General features: G+C 37.9%; 1 protein-coding gene across 2 annotated transcripts; it reads right to left on the reverse strand.

Annotated features, from left to right (window-relative positions):
• Nucleotides 1–10,272: 10,272 nt before the first annotated feature.
• Nucleotides 10,273–18,003, reverse strand: LOC6572836. 2 transcript variants are annotated; one of them, XM_001998906.4, is made up of 7 exons: nt 17,803–18,003; nt 16,728–16,899; nt 12,919–13,072; nt 12,646–12,854; nt 12,419–12,552; nt 12,081–12,333; nt 10,273–10,904 (listed from the first exon to the last, which is right to left on the reverse strand). In XM_001998906.4, the coding sequence occupies exons 2-7, from the start codon at nt 16,771–16,773 to the stop codon at nt 10,795–10,797; spliced, it is 906 nt and encodes a 301-aa protein (XP_001998942.1). In that variant the 5' UTR covers nt 16,774–16,899; nt 17,803–18,003; the 3' UTR covers nt 10,273–10,794. The 2 variants fall into 2 exon arrangements, with proteins under 2 accessions (XP_001998942.1, XP_043863352.1); XM_044007417.1 differs by having other exon boundaries at nt 10,273–10,946.
• Nucleotides 18,004–21,033: the final 3,030 nt, after the last annotated feature.

Raw genomic sequence — 21,033 nt, forward strand, 5'->3', positions numbered from 1 at the left:
TGTATATATGTATGTATGGGTGTGTGTGTGTGTATACGCATATATATTACGTACTTACAGCACACTCATAAGTATTTTACTGCGTGCCTCCAGCGCCGCCTTTATGTTGCCCAAGCTCTGCCCAGGGGCAGCCAAGCAGCAGCAGAAAGTGTTGCTCTCTTACATGTGTGTGTGTCTGTGCGTGTGTGTCTACGCACTTAACACTTTGCACACGCATAAATGTCGCATAAAGTTAACTGCGCATAGAAATATGGAAATTTTTATTAGATTTCGATTTTGGGTTTTCTCTTCGTTTTTTCCAGCCTTTGTTTCTTTTAAAATGTTTATAGTCTCAATATATTTGTAAATGTTTCCAATCATCGCCTGTTTGCATGCCTGTGTGTGTGTGTCTCTCTCTCTCTCTCTCTCTCTCTCTCTCTCTCTCTCTCTCTCTCTTTCTCTCTCCATCTCTGTCTGAGCAATTCAGAGCTCACCAGCCAAGCTGCAGTCGCTTTTGCATACATATTTAAAAATCCATTTGTGCTTCAGATATTGATATTATTGTTATTTAATACTTAACATAAAATTGCTTGAGTTATTCGGCTTTGCGCGTTATAATGGGGCTGACTATGAATTTTGCTTAGCTACTGAATATGTCAAATGTAACAAAACGATTTGCATCTGATTTACACCTTTAAATAATAATTGAAATTTGAATAACATTTAATGCTTATATATAATTGTTATTTTACGTATTATACTTGTTTATTGTCATGTAACGATCAGATTTAATCAAGCTCAAATTTGCATACAGTTGGTAATTAAAGGAATATTTCTATTTCTAACTCTATTTATAATTCTATTTCTATTCAATATATTGCACAATAAAATTTCAAAGTATTGGGTAATTGAAAATTTAACAAAATTTTAAGTTATAAAAATATATATAATTAATATTAAGTAAAATAAAAATATATAATATAACAAATATATAGGTGAACAGCCTCTGCCGTCTAAAACAGAATGATTGAGCAATAAATAAAAAAGAAACTCAAATAAAATCAAATAATTTAAAACAAATTTAAAAAATAAAATAAATTTTGTAGAATTCAATTAAACTAAAATAAATTGCAGTCATTTAAAATATATTAAAAATATAATAAATTAACACAAATAACTCAATTGATAGATGAGCTCTCTAGTAAATCAGTAAACATGATCTAAAATTAAATTGATCTAAATTGCCCATTAGTTAGTCTATCAATACATCATTCAGGCATTGTGTCTATGGGAATATGTTGTAAATAAACATTTCTTTCCTTCAACATTATTTTTATATTATTATAAGATTAAATCAAGTGAAATGCCTCACAGTACTCCCTATATATAAGGTTATTATTCAACAATTTCCTCAACTCTGTAGTATTTAATATGGAAAACTAAAGCAAATAGTTAGTTATTTGTGCTCATAAATTGCTTTGACGATTCAACGGAACTCGGCTCCATTTATTCGCCAATTGCAATTCCCTCGACCGAGTCGATGGGGATGCACATTGAGCCGGCGAATTGGATCCTTTGTCCATTAGCATGGTAATTGAATATCACGGGCTATATCCCATTTATGTAATACGTGTACATTGTTTAGTTGAATTATTTTCCGCCTTTTTGCACATTTTTATTTCCCCGATATTATTACCATGGCTCTATTCCGACAAGCGCCCAACCACCCCACCTGCCCTCGCCCACCTGCGTTCGCTTGTCGCAACATGCGATTTTATAGTTTATCATTATTTGCGTAGGGCTTAAATATCTCTCCTGGGAGACTTTGCACAGTCAAAGGCAAAGGCAATGGCAAAGGGGGCAAAAGTCGCAGCAGCAGCAACAACAACAACAACAACAACTTGCTTCGATTGTCGCAGCATCTGTCGCACAGGTGCGTGCCCCGTTTTGGATGCGGATGCTGGAGTCGCGTCTTTGTTGCTGGCTTTGCTGTAAAATGGAAATTTGCTAACGTTTATTTCTTTTTCTTTCTCTCTCACTTTCAGCAGCTCCTCTCTCTGCTCTGCCCTGCTGCTGCTGCTGCTGCTCTGCTCTGCTCCTCTGCTGCTGCTCTGCACTCCTCTTGTGTGTTCTTCGGTTGTGCAAACGAAGCATGAACTGGGAGCGTAATTCAAGCGGAAAATTGTCGCGTAACGTCATCTTTCCCATTGACGCAGCGGCGCTTGTCGCTCAGGTTCACAGTTGGGCTTAGCCCTGCTCGGGCTGCTCGACTCCTCGACTCCTCCACGGCTACGTAAACTGCATGCGGCGTATAGTTGACATTGTTCTACGCGGCTGCTGTTAGCGTAGTTGTTGGCCATTGTTAATATTCGCTGTTGAAATTGAAGCACATTGGCCAGGTGAGACACCAGGTGCGGGGGCTCCATCAGTTCAGCTTTGGCTATGGCGCTGGCTCTGGCTTTGGCTTTGGCTTTCGTGCACTGATTCAAGTCTCAGCGGCAAGCCAATCGGAATGTTTGATCAGGCATTGAGTTTGCTCATTATTATCATCATCGTCATCATTGTGAGCGGTACGGAATTGAGCTGGCAACGTATCGACTCGCGGTCGACCACAAATCGTGTTAGCCACGCCATTAGCAAAAGCCGGCCAAGAGACCGAGCAAACAACAAACGCACATGCCATTCAGGCAGCAGCTCCAGCTGGGCGACTGAACTACGGCCGGACTCTGCGCCGACTGCGACTCGAACTTCGGCAATGTGCACGCCCCAATGGCCGTAAACCAATTGAAAAGCATATTTGCATGCCCTGATGGACCGTGCGCCGCATTTCGGGCCCAAGTTTTGGTCTGTATCGAGTTGCCCCGCTAGACGCTGGAAATATAATATCGACTCTAACTGGAAGTTCGTTTAGCTATTCCACCCATTCGCCCGCTAACCGCAGTGGAGTCACCACACCTCACCCCGCCCTCAGCCCACTTGAGCCTCGGGCAGGCAGCACTCGCGATTGCCAAACATTCCGGATTACGTTTGTAATCGAAATACTTGTAGCAAATGGCGGCAGCGAGCGAGCCTAGATATTGAGGCCTACAGGCCCCCATATCGATGCTGATAGCCCAAGTCTCTGCCGCTGTTGAGACCATGTGCGCCTCATAACAATGTGGAAAATTGTTTCCTGTATCAATTTCACACATTAAGGAAGCAATTTGATTTTATCGCTTCCTCATGACTTCACGTTCAATTATTGAAGAGTTTACGTTTGCTGTCTGCGCCTGCCGCACCACGCCTTCACGCCCCCACGCCCCGGCCCCCATTTGTCCCCATTTTGGAGTCGTCCTTGCGTGTTGCTTTCGTGCAACATTTTTGCACATGTGTTTGTTAGCGCCTTTGCCCGTCGCTCATTTCGATTTCGTCTGCGGGTTTTCAAGTAATTCTTTTCAATTGATCCCATGCAAACTGCCTTAGATGCCATTTTCGTTGTTTTATACCCTATAAGGCATTACGATTGACTGCGAGTGGCTATGCTGGAATTAAGAACAGCTAGGTTGGATGACAAATGGAAAGGAAATTGTAATATAAATTATAATAATATTGTTGACTATGAATCTAAATAATTATCAATGTAAAAAAAATTATTAAAATATAAAAATTAAATATTTTTTAAGTGTCGAAAATGCAATCAAATAGGCTTAGCTGTTTTTTAACCAAACGTAAGTATGTCGTTGATTTTCGTTAATTATAGTCATTAAGAGGTCCTAAAGTTTCTTGAGTAAACAAAATATATAAGTTTATGTCTCATAAAAAATACTTTAATCAATTAATAAATGTATCAAATGTTCAAATATATTTATAAAGTATTTCTACAGCATTATGAAGAAATTATTCAGTCAAAATTAAATATATTTCAAATAAAAAATATAAAATACATGCAAAAATTTAATTAAAATTTGATAATAAAACTTAAGTTTCAAGTTGGAAAATTCAATGGAAAATATCAGAAACTGTGGAACTCCCAAAAAGTATTTGAAAATATGGAGTAAGAACCAAATGTCACATTGTAAAAAAAAAAAAAAAATTGAATTGAATATAAAATATATACAAAATAATGCAAAATATAAAATATATAAAAAATAATACAAAAAATAAAATATATAAAAAAATAAATCGAAATGAGAACAAACATGAAATTAAAGAATAAAAAATAAATAAAATTAAAAATTTACCAATGGAAAAAATGTATGTTTAGTATATTCTTTATATTACATATATTTTATAATTTCTATATAGTATATAAATTACATTTAATCTATATACATTTACATGTCTATGTTATTAAATAATTAAATATATGAAAAGTAGATCAATTTTAGATCGTAAGAGCAAAATAAAAAGTAAATACAAATAATTTATTTATAATTTATATATATATATATATATATATATATATATATATATATATATATATATATTTTTTTTTTTTTATTTTATTTTATTTTTTTTCAATAGAAACGAAATGAGGGCAATGCAGAGTATTTTCTGAACGCAAATTGCATTTCAATACGAAACTCAATTAAAAGTGAAGCAAAAATGTGCTTAAGATCTGCAATTCTAAGGAGATGAACTTAAAGCATTGAGCACAATACGAAATGAATATTTCGCAAGGCCTGGGAAACATTACCGTTAAGCAGTTAGGGACTCAAAATTGAAATCTCTGCTGACAGAAGGAGAGCAAGGTAGAGAGAAGACTCCATCTGTCGAGTGCGTGCCGATGCTACTGTTTGCATACCAATACAGAGCTGACTTGAGAGAGTGAGAGAGAGCGACAAAGATGGGAGATGGGAGATGGGTGAGTGGGTGAGTGGGAGAGTGGGCGAGAGTGAGTGAATGTGTCTGTTTATTATTCTTGACATGTTTGGCACAGAGGCCGCTGCGTCTGCCACATACAAATGAGTCATTGTGGGCCACGTAGAGACGACTGTCAATGGGTCAATGGGTCATCAGTGGAAATCAGTGCTATATGCATGACCATACCACATAGCAGACAGCAATTATGCGTGTGTGTGTGTGTGTGTGTGTGAGTGGAGTGACCGCAATGAATGTGTAAATCTCGACTGCAAGTTTATTTAACTCGCACCAAATGCAAAGTCCACAAATTAGCAAAGAAATTAAAAAGTAATTTCTAGCCAAAACTGAAAATGAAAAAAAAAAAAAGCGAAGTGCGAGCCAAAGATTTGTAATTGTCATTTCGAATTTGCTGCCGAGACGCCAACCCCAAGCCGAAGCAGTTGATGAAGGCTGCGCTGACAATGATGCCGACTGCTTGGCAGACAGACAGAATTGAAAGAAAAAGCGCAGAAGAAGTGGAAACTTTTAATTTGATTTGCAGCATTTTAATGGATTTTAATGAAACGCAAACAGGCGAAAATGGCTGCAACAGCAGGAGTAGAAGTAGCAGGAGTAGCAATAGCAGCAGCAGCAGGAGTAGCAGCAGCAGCAGCAGCAGAACTTTGTAGAAAGGACACTTGAGGAGCATCACTGCGAAAACTTTGACAAATGCCAAAGCGCGAAAAATTCACTTCACTTTATTTTCGGCCGCATTTTTTTGGCCAACTTAGAGGCGACTCAGTTCAGTTCAGCTCAGCTCAGCTCAGTTCAGCTCAAGCTGATGTGCACCAGTTGGGCGGCACTTAATTGAAAATGTTTAAAATTCCATGACAAATTGCAGGCAAACACACAAACGCATACACATACATATATACGAGAGCGAGAAAATAAATTATAATAATGCAAAATTAATTTCAATTACTTGCAGAACAACATGAATGTGACAGCTATGCGTCACAAGTGGTTGGGTGTCCTGGCACGGCACAGCACGGCCTGGGCTCGGTCTGGCTTGGCTTTGCTTTCAGGACGACATCCTGCTAATTAAAATCACATAAATTACGAGCACACCATATGACACTTGGGCAAAATGATGCGTCATTGGCAAAAGTTGCCCAAATTCACGCACACACATATATATGCTCTGTCTCTCTCTCTCTCTCTAGCTGTTTTAGATCAAAAGTCCTTGGGCAGCTAATTTGATTAGCTGTCCAGGCCGTGGCTCATTAAGTGGCCATCAGCAGTGGCCTTTGTTCGCCTTCAATTTTTTCGCGTTTTTTTTTTCTCTTTGTCTCTTTTTTTTTATTGTTTCGGTTTTTGGTTTCTTTTCAGTTACTTTTTTGGCCTTGCATCATGGATTGGCCTATGTTGGGCTTTGGCGTCGTCAGCACGCTGGACAAAGCTCATGAAAAATTTAGTGGAAACTAATTGCAACAGCATTGAAATTAATTATTTAACCCTTTTTATTGTTTAAGCCTTTTGCCCACTGCCTTTTTGGCCCCGTTCTGGCGGGTCAGCCTTATTAGCATAATTAATTGTGCAAATTTACGTACTTAAACAAGTTATTATTTTAAATTAGGCAAGTACATTTCATCAGGCAAAACATCTGTCTCTAGCTCCCACCCTCTCTCTCTCTCAGGATATGAGCAGGTATGCAAATGCATACAGTTTAGCTGGGCAAACGACTTTCGGCTGCGGAAGGACAAAGAAAACGAAAATTAAACAGATATTTAACTAATGAAATTAATGCGAATGCGCCAAGTAGAAAGTGTTCATAATTTACGGTTTTAAGAAAGTGTTGAAGGTCAACAAATTACGCATTTTAGAACACAATTAAACAAGGAGTTTCTATGAAAGAATGACCCATATATATGAGAGTGAAATGGAGAGAGCGAAGGGTAGTGAGAGAAGGAGAGAAAGGTAGGGAGAGAATGAAGTGATATAGATAGATAGATAGATAGAGGAGGAGAAGAGGACAGAAGAAAAGAGAGAGAATAAGATAGAAAGGTAGAGAGAGAGAGAGAGAGTGAGGAAGAGATAGAGATCGAGATATAGACAGAGATAGATAGAGACATGGAGAGAAAGATAGCGAGATAAGGAGATATAGTTAGAGAGAGAGAGAGAGAGAGAGAGAGAGAGAGAGAGAGAGAGAGAGAGAGAGAGAGGGAGAGAGAGGGAGAAAAGGAAGAGAGTATAATAGGTAGGGAGAGATAAAAAAAATGGAGATATACATATAGTGGCAGAGGTAGTGAGAGCGCAAATAAGAGAAAGGGAGAGCGACAGAGAAGAGCAATATAGATAGTTATATTGATAGAAATATATATAGGTAATATAGAGATTATAAGAGAGAGAGAGAGAGAGAGAGAGAGAGAGAGAGAAAGGGAGAGAGAAGAGATAGGAAGGAGATGGAAAGGTATGGAAGTGTAAATAGTGAGAGTGAGAAAAAGAGACAGATATTATTCCTACGACCATTTGAATCTTCAGCTTATATAAGAGCTTTCAAACTAACATCCCATAAGATGATAGACCTCTTTGTTCCATTTTATAAAAACACAGACTTGTAGCCATAAGACTACCAAGAAAGTCGGCAATACTCCATATCGTCCATGGATATGGAGTTGGCTGATGAATGGCGTCTTATTTATGTAGTCTACTTATAGGGCCGTTGCAAATGCGATTCAAAAATTGAATATAAGGCACGAGCATCGAAGCACTTACCTTAGCTGAACCACCTACCTTTTGCAATGAACAGTGGTTAGAAAGCTGGAAAATTTTACGAACAGATCGAAAACTTTATAGGCTTTAAGTTCATATTATCTACACTATGAATAGTCAATAGACTACGAACTGTGAACAGTCTGAAAAAGATGAATGAATTCATTTACAAGTTTTTTTTAAAGCTGATTCACATGCACCGGCCGAGCCACGCCCACTTGGCAGTGCATTCATTCTGATTGTCTGCAGCAGCAATTAAACTCGATCTGTGTGTAATTGCACAGATTAGCGCAATATAACTGTCACAGTTGGGCAAAATCGTTTTTTCTTTTCTCATTTGTGTTGTTTTTTTTTTTTTTTTTTTTTTTTGCAAATGAATTATTTATATTATTTGTCTGCATTTTATATGAAATACAAAAACAATATTAAATAAATGGCAAAAAAGTTTGTGTTGCTTCATCATTGACTTCAGCTGAAATATTTTATAGAAAAACAACTGGCAAATGCATTTTAATTTTTTATTGAGTTTTCTTTTTTATGTTTGTTTGTTTTTTTTTTTTTTTTTTTAATATATATTTTTTTATCATTATTTAAAAATAAAACAAGTTCACAACCAAAAGAAGTGCGAATGAATAGGCGAATCAATTTATACATGTTGCCCGTAATGCTCATATTATATGCGGAATATAATATATATACACATATATTATATATATATATATATATATATATATATATATAGATGCATTGTTATTTTGTTCATATTAGATTGCATGCGGAATAACAAAAAGTGATTAACAAGAGCCCGACATTGTATTTCGTTTGACTTTTCCATTTCATATATCGAGTTACAGTTTCCCTTTTTTGTATTTAAAGCATTTTTTTTTTTGTCTTTTATTTAATTTAATTCAATTTAGTTTTTCTTTTTTTATAGCTTTGAGCAGATCTGAATGTTATTTCATTTTTGTTTGCTGCTCTTAACATTAGTTTGGCTCTTATTACAATTTTTTTTTTTTTTTTTTTTTTTTTTTTTTTTACCTTCAACCCATTAAAAATGGGAAATCAGGGTATAATGGTTTTGTTTTTAATTTATTTGTTTTACTCATTTACTAAAGTAAAATGAGTATATTGGTTGTCCGTCTCGCTGTCGGTCCGTCCATATGAATGCCATTTCGCCTATAATGAAGCTAGAGAGACTTGAAATTTGGAACATATACCCACGTAAACCCTCGAATATAAACTGATCTGCCCACTAGGGGCGTGACAATTCATTGGCTTAGAAATCAGTCAGTTAAATATGACTCCTCCCAGTGGAGCGTGGCAAATCGGAAAATGGAGCTGACAGCATTTGGACCGTGAATGAGTATTCTGCAGTCGGTAATGCCCGACTGCAACGTTCTTACTTGCTTTAATAGTTGATGTTCATTAATGTGAGTTCGTTTTTCTTCTTCTTGTACATTTATACTGTTTGTTTTTTAGTTTTCTATTTCTAGTAGCTCATTAATGTAAAATGTTAGCTGCATATATATTTTATAAGATTTATTTTTTTTTTGTCATTTTGTGTGTGATTTGAGCATTTTTAATTTCGGAAAAACACGTGTTTTTTTTATTTTTTTTTTTTTTGCTGTCTGCTTCGTTTTTGTAGGGACTGTGGCAGCTTGATTTCTGTTAGTTCGCCTTTGTTTGTTATGTTTAAAATTGTATTTACAGTTTGTTATCTATCTTTTTTAATGTTTAATATTAACCTAACCTAGACATTTTATCGCTATGTTCATAATGATTTTTACAACATTTGCATAATCCACAGAAAACATTTCATGTTTGGCTTTTGCTGTCTCTTAAATTTTAATTTGCATTTAACTTGTTTTTCTTCTTTTTTTTCGTTTGAAAGGTGTTTCATGTGCATAAAATTGTGATGTGGAGGTGTGTGTGTACTTTAATTATAATTAGATTTGAAAAATGTGTACATGTACATCAAAAATTCGTGTTCGTTCAACTCGGAGCTTATCAAGCGAATTGAACAACTTTTGCTAATGCCGTTTTTACCATCGAGTGCAGTTTAATTTGAAATACTTTTTCGGTTTATCGATTTTTCTTTGTAATTGATTTCGAAGACATGCAGTGAAATATTAGTTGGCTTCCCTGAGAAGCGATGCCTAAAGTATCATCAGTGTATACTATATTAAAAAAAAACTAAATCATTTGATCATTCAAAAAAAAAGTTTCATCTTAAATATTTTTAAACATTTTTGTATAGTAAAATGAAGGGAAACAAAGCGATTGATAACAGCTTAAATGAACTTTTAAAGCTGGAATTAGTATCAAATTAAGTTGTTTAATGTATATAGAGATATGGCAGATATTTAAAAAAAAAGCTTTAATGAGCTTTTAGCTAGTTTTATGAAAAGATAATTAAATTGCATAAATCAAAATGGTAAGCATCAAAATTTAAATGCAAAACAAATTAATAAAATAAATACTTTAAATGAGATATATGAATTTATATAAAAAAAAAATAAATAAAATAAAAAATAAATAAAAATAAAGATATTTAAGGGCTTTGTTTCCGATAAAGTAAATTAAATTGTAATTGAACATGAATAAATATTGAAATAATTTTAAATTTTACTTATATTGTATGCAATCAAAATTTAACAAATGAGAAAAGCTTTAATGTGCTTTGAAAGCACTTGATCTAGGCTTAATATAATAAGAACAAATTAAGTTATATACAATACTAAACATGTAACTAAAAACTTAACACCTTCCAGATTTTTACATTAAATGAGTTTTTATCAATTTAAAACTAAAAAATAATTCAATCAAATTCAGTTGAGTTGCCTTTGTCAACTAAACAACGCATTAAATGACTTCATTTGCTCTTTCGATTTTTAGTCTAATTTACACTTAATATATGTTTTATATGTATATATATTTTGTATACATATATAGATTTATGTCTTTAGTGTATTTATTTAATATAACTCTTGCCACTGCCTTCCGCCCTAATTATGTACAAAGCGACAAACTCGGAGCCAGGATTTTCATTATGATTTGCCCTTTACCCAAAACTCGTTGTCTATTCGACTCGACGCCAGATCTGCTGCTGTTGTCCCGCTCTGGCAGCCCGGTCTACTAACTAACTAACTAATTTGCTGATATATTTGCCACACTATCCATCGTCGTCTCGCACCGAGGCAATTCCGTTGCCGATGTGAGCGCTCATGATGGACGTTGAGCGCATTGCGTAAGCAGAATTATCACAAACAGGCTGCAAATCAGGCAGCTGGTCCTCGGCCAGGAACAGCATCTGCAGTCAGCTGCTGCTGAGGCTGTGTCAGAGTGGTAAATAAAGGCAGAGAAATTGTAGCAGACTGATATAGAAAATGAGGTAAGGCACATTTAGACATGATGAGACAAGTTTCAGCTTAGATGTAAGATGAAGAATTATGCGAATTGTGTAATGGGAGGCTAATAATAAAGTTAGATTCCAGGAGTAAACATAAAACATCTTGAAGACCGTATGCATACTAAAAGAGAGTGTTGAAAAATCATATAGCGGAAAAGGGTATATTCAGGCGTATAAATAATTGATATATATAAATATAAATATAGTACATATTTATAATATTCAATTTACCTTAGCTCCAATGTTTAATAAATGGGCGAACGAAAAAATACATAAATTATAAATAAAAAATAAATAAATGAATAATCAAAAAAATAAAAATTAAATAAGTAAATACATAAATAAATTACTTAATTAATCAATAAACAAATAATTAAAAAATAAATACATGAAAAAATAATACAACAATAAAAAAAAATAAATAAATAAATTCATATATAAATAAATGAATTAATTTATTAATTAATAAAAAAAAAAAAAACTTGAATATTTAAATCAAAATATAGTTCCTGTTATATGCAGTAGAATCCCGATAGTTCGAAATGGCAAAGGATTTCTTTTTTCGATTGACACAGTGATTCATGTTATCGAGAATTATTGAATTATTTTTAAAAGGGAATTTTTTCACGGGGTACGATTTTCGAGACTCCACTGTATATGACTGTATATGATTATATGAATGTATACCGTCTGCAATATCTTTGCATCATATTATGAACAGCAATTATATATATGTATATACGGAAGAGAAGTGCTAAAAATGCAAATTGTACTCTGTGCACATAGATATTGATTAAACACTACATTAGATATAAGTCTAACAGGCCTAAGCTCAAGCTCTGCAGATCCACACTATAACTAGGCAATCTACCCACGTTTACTGTGTGAACAGAGTGCAGCATATGCTTGTAAAACTGTTCAATTGATTACAGTTATGACAGTCGAATAGATATGTAATTGATTGTGAAAGCAGCCATAACGATTGCTGTCTCAATCTTGGCTAGACTCAGACAGCCTCGCAGACATTCGAAACAGAAATAACACACAATATAGAGTATATGTATGTATTATATATACATATATATTTATCTATACTCACACGCTCCTGGATGTCTCAGCATCTGGTTGTTGAGATTATCGGAATGCGAAAGCGATGCACTCAGCGTTGTCTCGCGCCGCAGCTCCGGATAGTTTTCGATTTCAGCCACACACTTGAGCTCGAGTATCTTGCTGACCTGGTAGAAGCGGTGCCCCTGCAGATAGAAGTGCACCTGCAGGCGCTGCCGGCGCAGTATGTAGTCGTGGGCGGGTATGGTCGTATCAATGAAGGGCTGCAGCTCCCCCAGCATGGGCTGCGTTGCCGAAGAGATAGAAAAACGCGAGGAGAGTCAGTGTTAGGGGGCGGACGGGTGGTTGGGCGGCTGTAGAGGGTCTCACCTGTTCGCCGTTGATATACCAGGTGAGCTTCGTGGGCACACTGGAGTAGTCCGAGGAGCAGGTGGCGCTGAGGAACTCCTCCAAGCGATACATCGAGTTGAAGCCCTCGATAAGCGGGTCACTTTGCGGCAGGGCTGCGAGAAATGTGCGAACAAATTAGCCCCAAATGCATTAAGTGCTTTATGGCTCATGGCTGATTGGCCAGGAGGCCAGGTAGTGTTGCTCACCTGCGACCGTCATGTTGTCCTCCTTGGCGGCCAGCTTGAAGTGCGGTGCATCGCCGCTCACCTCGCACATGTAGGTGCCCGTCGACTTGGCGCCCAGCAGACTGAGATCCACACGGCACGTGGACTCGTTGCAGAAGTACTTGCCATCGAGCACCTGGATGCCGGCCACGGGAAATGTCATGTAAACCGGACGCATTAGCGGCGAATATCTGTGGCGAATTCATAAAGCTCATACAGCTGCCGCAATCGCCTCGACTTCACGTGCTTGCTTACCTGAAGAACTCCAGCCGATCCTTGTACCACTTGACCGAGTTGAGCGTGTGCCCGCTCATGTCGTAGCTGCAGGAGAGCGTCACATTGTCCCGAAAGTCCACAATCTCCGGCACGCTGATGTCCGTCACAAACAGCGCCGAGATGCCCTGCATATCTGCAACGAGAGAGGGAAAGAGAGAGAGGGAGAATGGAATATATTAGTAACTGCAGTTTGACAGGCACTGCTGCCTGGTTTGGGTCTGCAGCAGCTCTTGGTCAGGTAAGCTACTCGCATCGAATAAATTTCAAATTTCATGAAATGCATATGCAAAATAGTTGTTGTTGTTGCTGTTGCTGTTGCTGTTGTTGTTGCTGTTGTTGTTGCTGCTGCTGGCCGGGCATATGTTTAGGTTTCGGTTTTGTGGCGCTGCAGCTGCGGCAGGGGCAACAAGCGATAAGCGCAGCTGCAACATATGCATGCAACATACGTTTGCTCTGTGTGCCAGCCAAAAAATTGATAAGAAATACGAAACGTAAACTGACAGCCCGATTTGCTCTCTCCCACTCCCCCTCTCTCTTTCTCTCTCTCCCTCTCTCTATCTGGCTGTTTTACCTTGGATTACAGTTGCCGCATAGCTTTTAATAAATGAAACTGAATCCATTAATTCGTCCTGCTAGATATTTGCAAATATTTGCAACACTATTCCCAACACTGTTAATTATTTATGTACATTTTAAGTGTTGGCCAAAGACAAAAAGTTGCTCCGATTCACATGGCATATGCAAATACATTGCTAATTAAGCCACACTTTTTATTTGATGCTGGCAAGCACACTTACTTACACACATACAACCACAGAGTGAGAGAGAGAGATGGAGATAAATACTGTGTGTCTGTGTGTGGCTAGACAAATTTACATATGAATTTGCCAAAGGACGCGCTGGCAAAAGTTTGGTAATAAATTCATTTAAAGAAGCTCGAGACGTTTATGCAAATATCTATTTCTATATATATATATACAAATCTTTCTTTATATATATATGTAAAATAGATATGTCTGTGGCTATTTTTATGGGCTGCCATTTGGGCGTTTCAGCTGAGCTGAGGCTGTTAAGCTGCCTGATTTGTATGCCACAAAAATAATGGTTTACTATATAATAAAATCAAGAGATAATATAGCATATTTCTACAACATTTCATGGTACAGCAGATAACATAGAAAATAACAGAAAAAGAGACAGACAGAGAGAGAGTGAGAGAGAGAGAGGGAGAGAGTGTGGACTGCTGCAAATTGAAATGGAAGGGACAATATTTAATTCCATTAGCCGAGCTAAAAGTGACCGAAACACGCGCGATTGCAGCTTCCAAAAGCTTTGTAAAATAAGCGTAAAATATTAAAAAATACATCGAAACGAGCACAAAACTTTTCTATGTCAATTGTGTACGTGTGTGTGTGAGTGTGTGTGTGTTTGTGCAATGAATTCCTGAATGGCATCCCTGGTAATGTGTTTCCTTTGTCGAGCGCTTGAATGAATGGCCCCAAATGTGCTTGGGGTTTGCAAGTGAAATATATGTCACCAGCACTTGGTTAGCCCCAAAAGTTTTCTGCTGCTCTGCCAAAAGCTTGTAGTTTAGTTAATAAAGATTTGGGGGGAGAGCTGCAGCCTGGCTCTAAGCAAAATGTATTTAAGTCTGGGCTGAGTAAAAGGTGTATTTGCCGAAGGAAATCTTGGCTGCGTTTGTTAACGTGTTAACAAAATTGACTCAGATCGAAATTGAAAAAAATCACATTGTAGTAGCGCTACAATATGATGATGAGAATACGAAAATACTCATTGATGACAATAATGATGGAGAATAATAATATTGCTAAAACTGATGAATATTTGAATTTTGGTTTGAGTTATTTGAGTTATTATGCCAATTATTGGAAATATTATATTTATAGATTTTTGTGAGCTCAGCTTGCTAATAAGGTTCCTAACCATAAATGGGTAATGGTAATGGAGTAATGCTAATGAAATTCGATGAATAAGGTTCCTCATATCATTGATAAGGTTATATTAATGAGGTAACGGTAATTAGCTAATGCTTATCACAATGTGAATAATGTTACTTATCTCATTGAATAGGTAACGATCTTGATCTGATAATAATGCTCTAATGGTAATCAGGTAATGCCAATGATCATCATATGGATGATGATAATGATAATGTGAATGATACTTCTTATCTCATTGAAAAGGTAATGATAATCAGCTGATTATTAGATAATGGAAGTAAAAATTATAATGATAATCAGATATATTTCTCTTACAATAATGTAATAAAGCAAATGATAATCATAATAATAATATTTAAATAATGATTGTAATGACTATAAAATATGAAAATGAGAAAGTGAAGAAATGAGAGTGAGCATAAGAAAAATATAATAATATTAATGAGGATGAGAAAATAAATATGATAATGCTAATGAAAAGGAGCATTGGAATAAAAATAAGAATGAGAATAAGATAGAATGCCAATGAATAAAATGAGAATTAAAGTGAGAATTAAAAAGCGGAAAAAATAGAGATATAAAATGGGATAATGATAATGATAATAACAATGCAAATTAAGAAAATAAAGTTAATCATGATATTGATTCATTATCGGTGTCATGAATATTTGCCTTCTCTTTTCATTATTATTATTATTATACTTAAAATATTTTATTATAATATTAGCACTCACTATCAGTAAATAACGAATGATACAAACAATGATAATGAAAGTGATGATAGTAATGATAATGAAAGTGAAGTTTTATGCATGTCAGTTCAAGAAATGTTGATTCTACTTAATGACGACTTATAGTCATTATTATTCCCAGCAGGAGAATATGTACGCAAGGCAAATTTAAATGTCTTTACAGACTTGAAAATGAAAGAACTTTTCTCTTTTTTTCTCTCTAAGAAGAAGTGCATGTTCTCTGTGCCAACTAGATGCAGAAGTAGCTGAGAAGTGCTGCAGTGGAGAATGGCAAATGGAGTTGTTGGTTCGCCACTGGCCAAATGGCAGCTCATTTAATGCGCTGCAAATTAATTGCCCCATTGCCATTGGCAATTTATGTGCCAGTAGGCGATGGAGGCGATGCCTTTGGCAGGCTGCCTAATTGCGAACATTTCCGAAATACAATTTAACTTTAAACTGCACTCAAGCTGTGCAGCAGCAGCAGCAGTGGCAGAGGCAGCAAAGCAAAAGTTGCGGCAGCACAAATTACCAAGTGCCAAAAGGCAGCGTCAGCAGCAAAGGCAACTGCGAGTGAAATTGAATGAACGGCAGTTGGAAAATGCAGTGCAACTGCAGTGCACTGGAATTGCACTCGCAGCAATTGGAATTATGGCAAAAGTCATTAAAAGAGCAGCCAGGCACAAAGGCTGACGGCCAGAAGCGGCCAGCAGCGGCTAAAGCGGCTGCTGCTGAGCCGAGCGCCGAGAGCGTAAAACTTTGTCAATATTGATTTGCGGTTCAGCTGAGGGCGCGCCAAACAAAAACAAAAAATAATAAAAAAAAAAGAGGCAAATGGCGAACAATGCGAGAAGAGCAACAACAACAAATAATAAATATTAAGCGGATTGCGATTGCGATTGCCAGTGCGAAAATGAGCCGCAATGAAGTGCAGCCAATGCGCTTTGCCAAGCGCACATTACGCATACGCCACGTGGCCGGCAACGCTAATACGCACGCCAGCCACGCCATGGGAAAATGGGAAATGAAAAATGAAAGCTGAAAGAAAGGAAATATATGTATGCATATACAACAGTGGCTGCCATCATATACTTACCAATTAATGTGCAGCTGAATAGAAACAGCAGCGAGGCGTAATCCATTTTTTCGTTTTTTATTTTTTATTTTTGATTGATTTTTTTGTTGCCTCGGAAAATTGTTTGAAAAACTTAATTGATATGGCGTTGCACGGGAGTTGTTGTTGTTGTTGTTGTTGTTGTTACTTTATGCTGCACAAATGGAAATGTATATATATTTATTTATTCATATATGTGTGTGTGTGGGTGTGTGTGTTTGTATAGAAATCGTTGTGACTTTGTCAACGTTAGTTATTTATTATGTTATTTTGTAGCTGCTTGTCGAGTGAATTGTTTAATATTTCAATAGCAATCGATGCGGCACAGAGGCCAAATGGAAATGCTGTAGCTGCAAGCCAAGTTCAATGATAATGGAGCAAGTGAGACAGGCAGACAGTTAGAGAGAGAGAGAGTGATAGAGGGAGAGGGCAGCAGAAATGAAATTAATTGAATGCAGCGTCAAAGGCGAAACAGTAGCTGTAGCTAAAGAGAAATAAAAATTCGCACACCCACACACACACACACACAACTATGCGCCACACACACACACCTACACGTACACCTCGATATGTGTGTGACATCAACACAATTGCAAACTCATGCAGAAAAGTTCAAAGGATGTGCTCGGCATTTGGCTGTGTCGTTATAAATAAATAACAAACATTTGAAAACACACACAGGGAAGCAACAAAAATAAATATAAAAAAAAAAAACGAGAAGAAGAAGAAGATGGAGAAGAAGAAGGAGAAGAAACATAAGTAATTGAGGAGGGAGGCAGCTGAAAGGGGGCATTGGCAATCGAGGCATGGCAAATTGAAGGAGGCAGAGGGGCAAGCCCAGTAACGAGCACATCAAAACAGGAAACAAGGGCGCTAGCTGGGCGTGGCTGGTCGCTCTGTCTGTGTGTGTATTTGTGCGTGTGTTTGCGTTTTGTCAACTTAAATAATTTAAATGCCAAATTCAAGCGAATTCCCGTGCTTAATATTTGAAAATGACAGCCACGCCCCCACGCCACCCGCCTCCAGCCCACCAATCTGGCTAAGCGCTCGCTCTTACAGTTGTGAGCTCACACAACGGAAACGGAAGTTCCGCGCTCAATTAGTCAGTTTGTCCGGCGACTTCATAACGGTTTCAGGCTTTATTTAACTTCATTTCGCAAAGTTTCCAAAATTTCTTTCCATTCAACAATAATAAACACTTTGTTTAACTGTAAAGTAAATTTTTTTTGTGTAATATTTTGATTTAGAATTTTCTTTAAATTTTGTCTAGTTTTTGTTTTTGTTGTCACTTTGAACGTTCGATTTTTGTTGTTTTTTGCTTTTGATTTTTTTTCTTTTGGTTTTTGTCTTAGGCAGCGCGAAACGTCGTCCAAAGCATCTCCGCGCGGCTTCGAGTTTACGAACTGACTGAAGCTGCGGCAGCGCCAGCAGCGCGAGGCACACGTCTGCTCATCGGCCGCTGCTTCGGCAACGTCGCTCGTTGCTGTCGTGGATGCTGCGACAGCGACGCCCGCGTCCTGCTCGTGTAATTGTAATGTTGTAGCGGCATCCTCTCTCAGCATCTCGTTTACACGACGGCCCATTACAGCAGCAGCAGAGAGTGTGAGAGAGAGGGAGAGCAGCAGCGCATTTGTAGCTTTGTGGCTGGCTGTTAAGCTGTTAACAGCTGCTGGCGCTGCTAATAGTGCTAAGTGCTAAGTGCTGTTAAACGGACAGCCTACAGTTGTGCTGTGAACAGCATTCGGCACTGCTGTTAAGCTGCATGTATTTCATGTTAGCGCAGCTGTCTCTGTTAAGTGTGCTTGACCGTGCTGTTAAGCAGCGAAAGCCTAACATTAACAGCAGCTGTTGCAGTGCTGCTGCTGTTAGTATGCTTAACAGCAGAGCATCTGCACTTAACAGTGACTCGTTGCGCCTGACTCTTACAGCATTTGAGGCTGTTGCGGCTGCTGCGGCTGCTGTTGTTGCCAAAGTTTTTTGTTGGCAGTTAACTAATAGGCAATTAGCTAACAGCTTTCCCACGAGCTACCTGTTTATGGGCATTACCATATTTATGACCCAACAACTTTTGACAACAAGTTGACAGCTTTTTGAGTTGCGGCATTTATTTTTGAGTTGCATTTAATTGCGTTTATGCAAGCTGCATGCTTGTCTGCTGTGCGGGTTGCTAAGGCAACGATAGTTGCCACTTAAATGCGGCCCTTGAAACGGCAGCAGCAGCTGCATGTGAAATTATAACGAGAACAGCAAAAGATACTGTGAAAAAAATAAACCAGCAGCAGCAGCAGCGGCAGCGGCCGCAGCAGCGGCGGCAGCGTTGACGGCTACGAAGCCAGCACAAAGTCATCTTATCATTTCATGAATAATGCAGGGATTTGTTAGGGACACATGACTGGAATTTTACGCAAAAGTTGTGATGATGCTGCTGCTGCTGCTGCTATTACTACTCCTGCTGCTCCTGCTGCTGCTGCTGCTGCTGCTGTTGGTGCTGCGCCCGCTGCCAACCGCTGGCTGGCACGCAGGCTAACACAGCGCTTGTTTGTTACACTATAACTGCACGTTTGCTCGGCCTTGCTGCCCTGCCGCGTCCCGCCCATCTAACGACTCCTCCCACTCGGGCTGGCTCGGTTGCGGCAATCAACAGAAAATTGCAGATTTTAAATTCAAAGCATTTTCGTCGTAGTCGCTTTTAAGCTCACTTCCTTGCGCTGCCACGATTCTCCCTCTCTCTCCCTCTCTCTCCCCCTCTCTTTCTAACACGCTGCTGTGCGTGCATAAAGCAACTTAATTTCAACGAATAATTTCTGATGCTAAAATATGAATATTAAAACAAAAGCGACGACATGCAGCCCAGTCGCTAGTCGCTAGTCTCTAGTCTCCGTGCATATGCTACAGTTCGCTCTCGCTATACGCAGCTCGCCCACATCAGGAGCTGCTTTCTTTTTAGCAACGGAAGTACGTCTGCTGTAAATGGCATTTCCGGCGCGTTTCGACACACGTCCCTCCACGAAGACACGGCAGCTACCTGGTCGCAGGCTCAGCTACTTATGCCATCTCTTTTTTACTCTACTCTCTCTATCTTTCCCTCTATTTTTTTTTTATTACATAAATACTCCCCATTTTCCACGCCAGTCACGTGACAACGCAAACTTTGCGCCATAAAAAATAGATGCAGCTACGAAAAACAAGCAAAAAAAAAAAAAATTGTTTCAGCTTCAGTTAGTTCATGTGTGTGTGTGTGTGTGTGTGTGTGTGGGTGTGTCTGGGTGTGTGCATGAAAGTTTCGCTACAAATAAATCACATATTTTAAGAATTCATAACTTTAAGCTTGCTTCATGACTCCTGTTTGTGCATACGGCGTAAAGCAAGTGCATTACAACGCTGCGTATGCGCAACATTTGCCATGCACACTCGCAAAACTTTCCGCGGTTGCTGCACGCCCGTCAATAATTCATGTGTCCTGCGTTCAACATAAAAGCCGTCCATGCATTCACTAAACAAGCAGCGCTGCCCGCTGCCCGCTGCCCGCTGCCCGCTACCCGCTGTCCAAATGCAGCCAAAGATTTAATATTAACCATTTATGCTGTATAATATTTCGGTGAGCGAGATTTACGAAATCGATTGCACTTATGGCATGGTATTATATTAGCTGTAGAGGTGATTAGAGACTAGACATTTAGAGGTCAGCTATTATATCTAGAATTCATATTTATGGGGTTTCTTATATAAGTCTTTCCCTCTCATGCTTAGGGACACGAAATGGAATGTAAAGTATCGATCATAAGTAGTACTCAAAAGAAGTATCAAAACAGAAGTATCGTACTTATAAAAATATCAAAAATAATGTGTCGAGTATAAAATATTGGCATCAATAACGAATAAAGTTGATATAAAAAGTATCGATACTTTTTCCCTTCCCTACTCATGCTTATGTTACTATTCATACAAATTAATTTCCATTGGATTGACATTATAAAGGCGTATAAAGATTAGACAATCAAAGATTTTCGCATTATATTTACAATCAATTTTCTATGAAAGCGAGAGCTGATTGAGCAATATTATCATATGACTATTTAATATAGATTTTTATAACTCCAATCGGAAATATGAGGAATTGAAATGCATTTTGTCAAATCTTTGTCGTTTCAGTTGCCTTACAGGTCGAACAGGGAGTAATCCTAATATTAATGTAATCCTCCCGGTAATCCTTTGCTGTATTTCATTTGTGCCTTCCCATCTGATCTTAAACTGCGATATCTTTATATAGAGACAGTTGTACATCTGC

The sequence above is a fragment of the Drosophila mojavensis genome, unplaced genomic scaffold (genome assembly GCF_018153725.1).
Source record: "Drosophila mojavensis isolate 15081-1352.22 unplaced genomic scaffold, ASM1815372v1 contig_16, whole genome shotgun sequence".
In the NCBI taxonomy this organism is placed as follows: Eukaryota; Metazoa; Arthropoda; class Insecta; order Diptera; family Drosophilidae; genus Drosophila; species Drosophila mojavensis.

Coding starts and splice junctions, on each gene's coding strand:
- LOC6572836 (XM_044007417.1), bottom strand. CDS start 16,773: ATGGATTACGCCTCGCTGCTGTTTCTATTCAGCTGCACATTAATTG. Junction 12,855..12,918: donor GATCGGCTGGAGTTCTTCAG/GTAAGCAAGCAC, acceptor AATTCGCCACAG/ATATTCGCCGCTAATGCGTC. Junction 10,947..12,080: donor GCTGAGACATCCAGGAGCGT/GTGAGTATAGAT, acceptor TTTCTATATCAG/TCTGCTACAATTTCTCTGCC.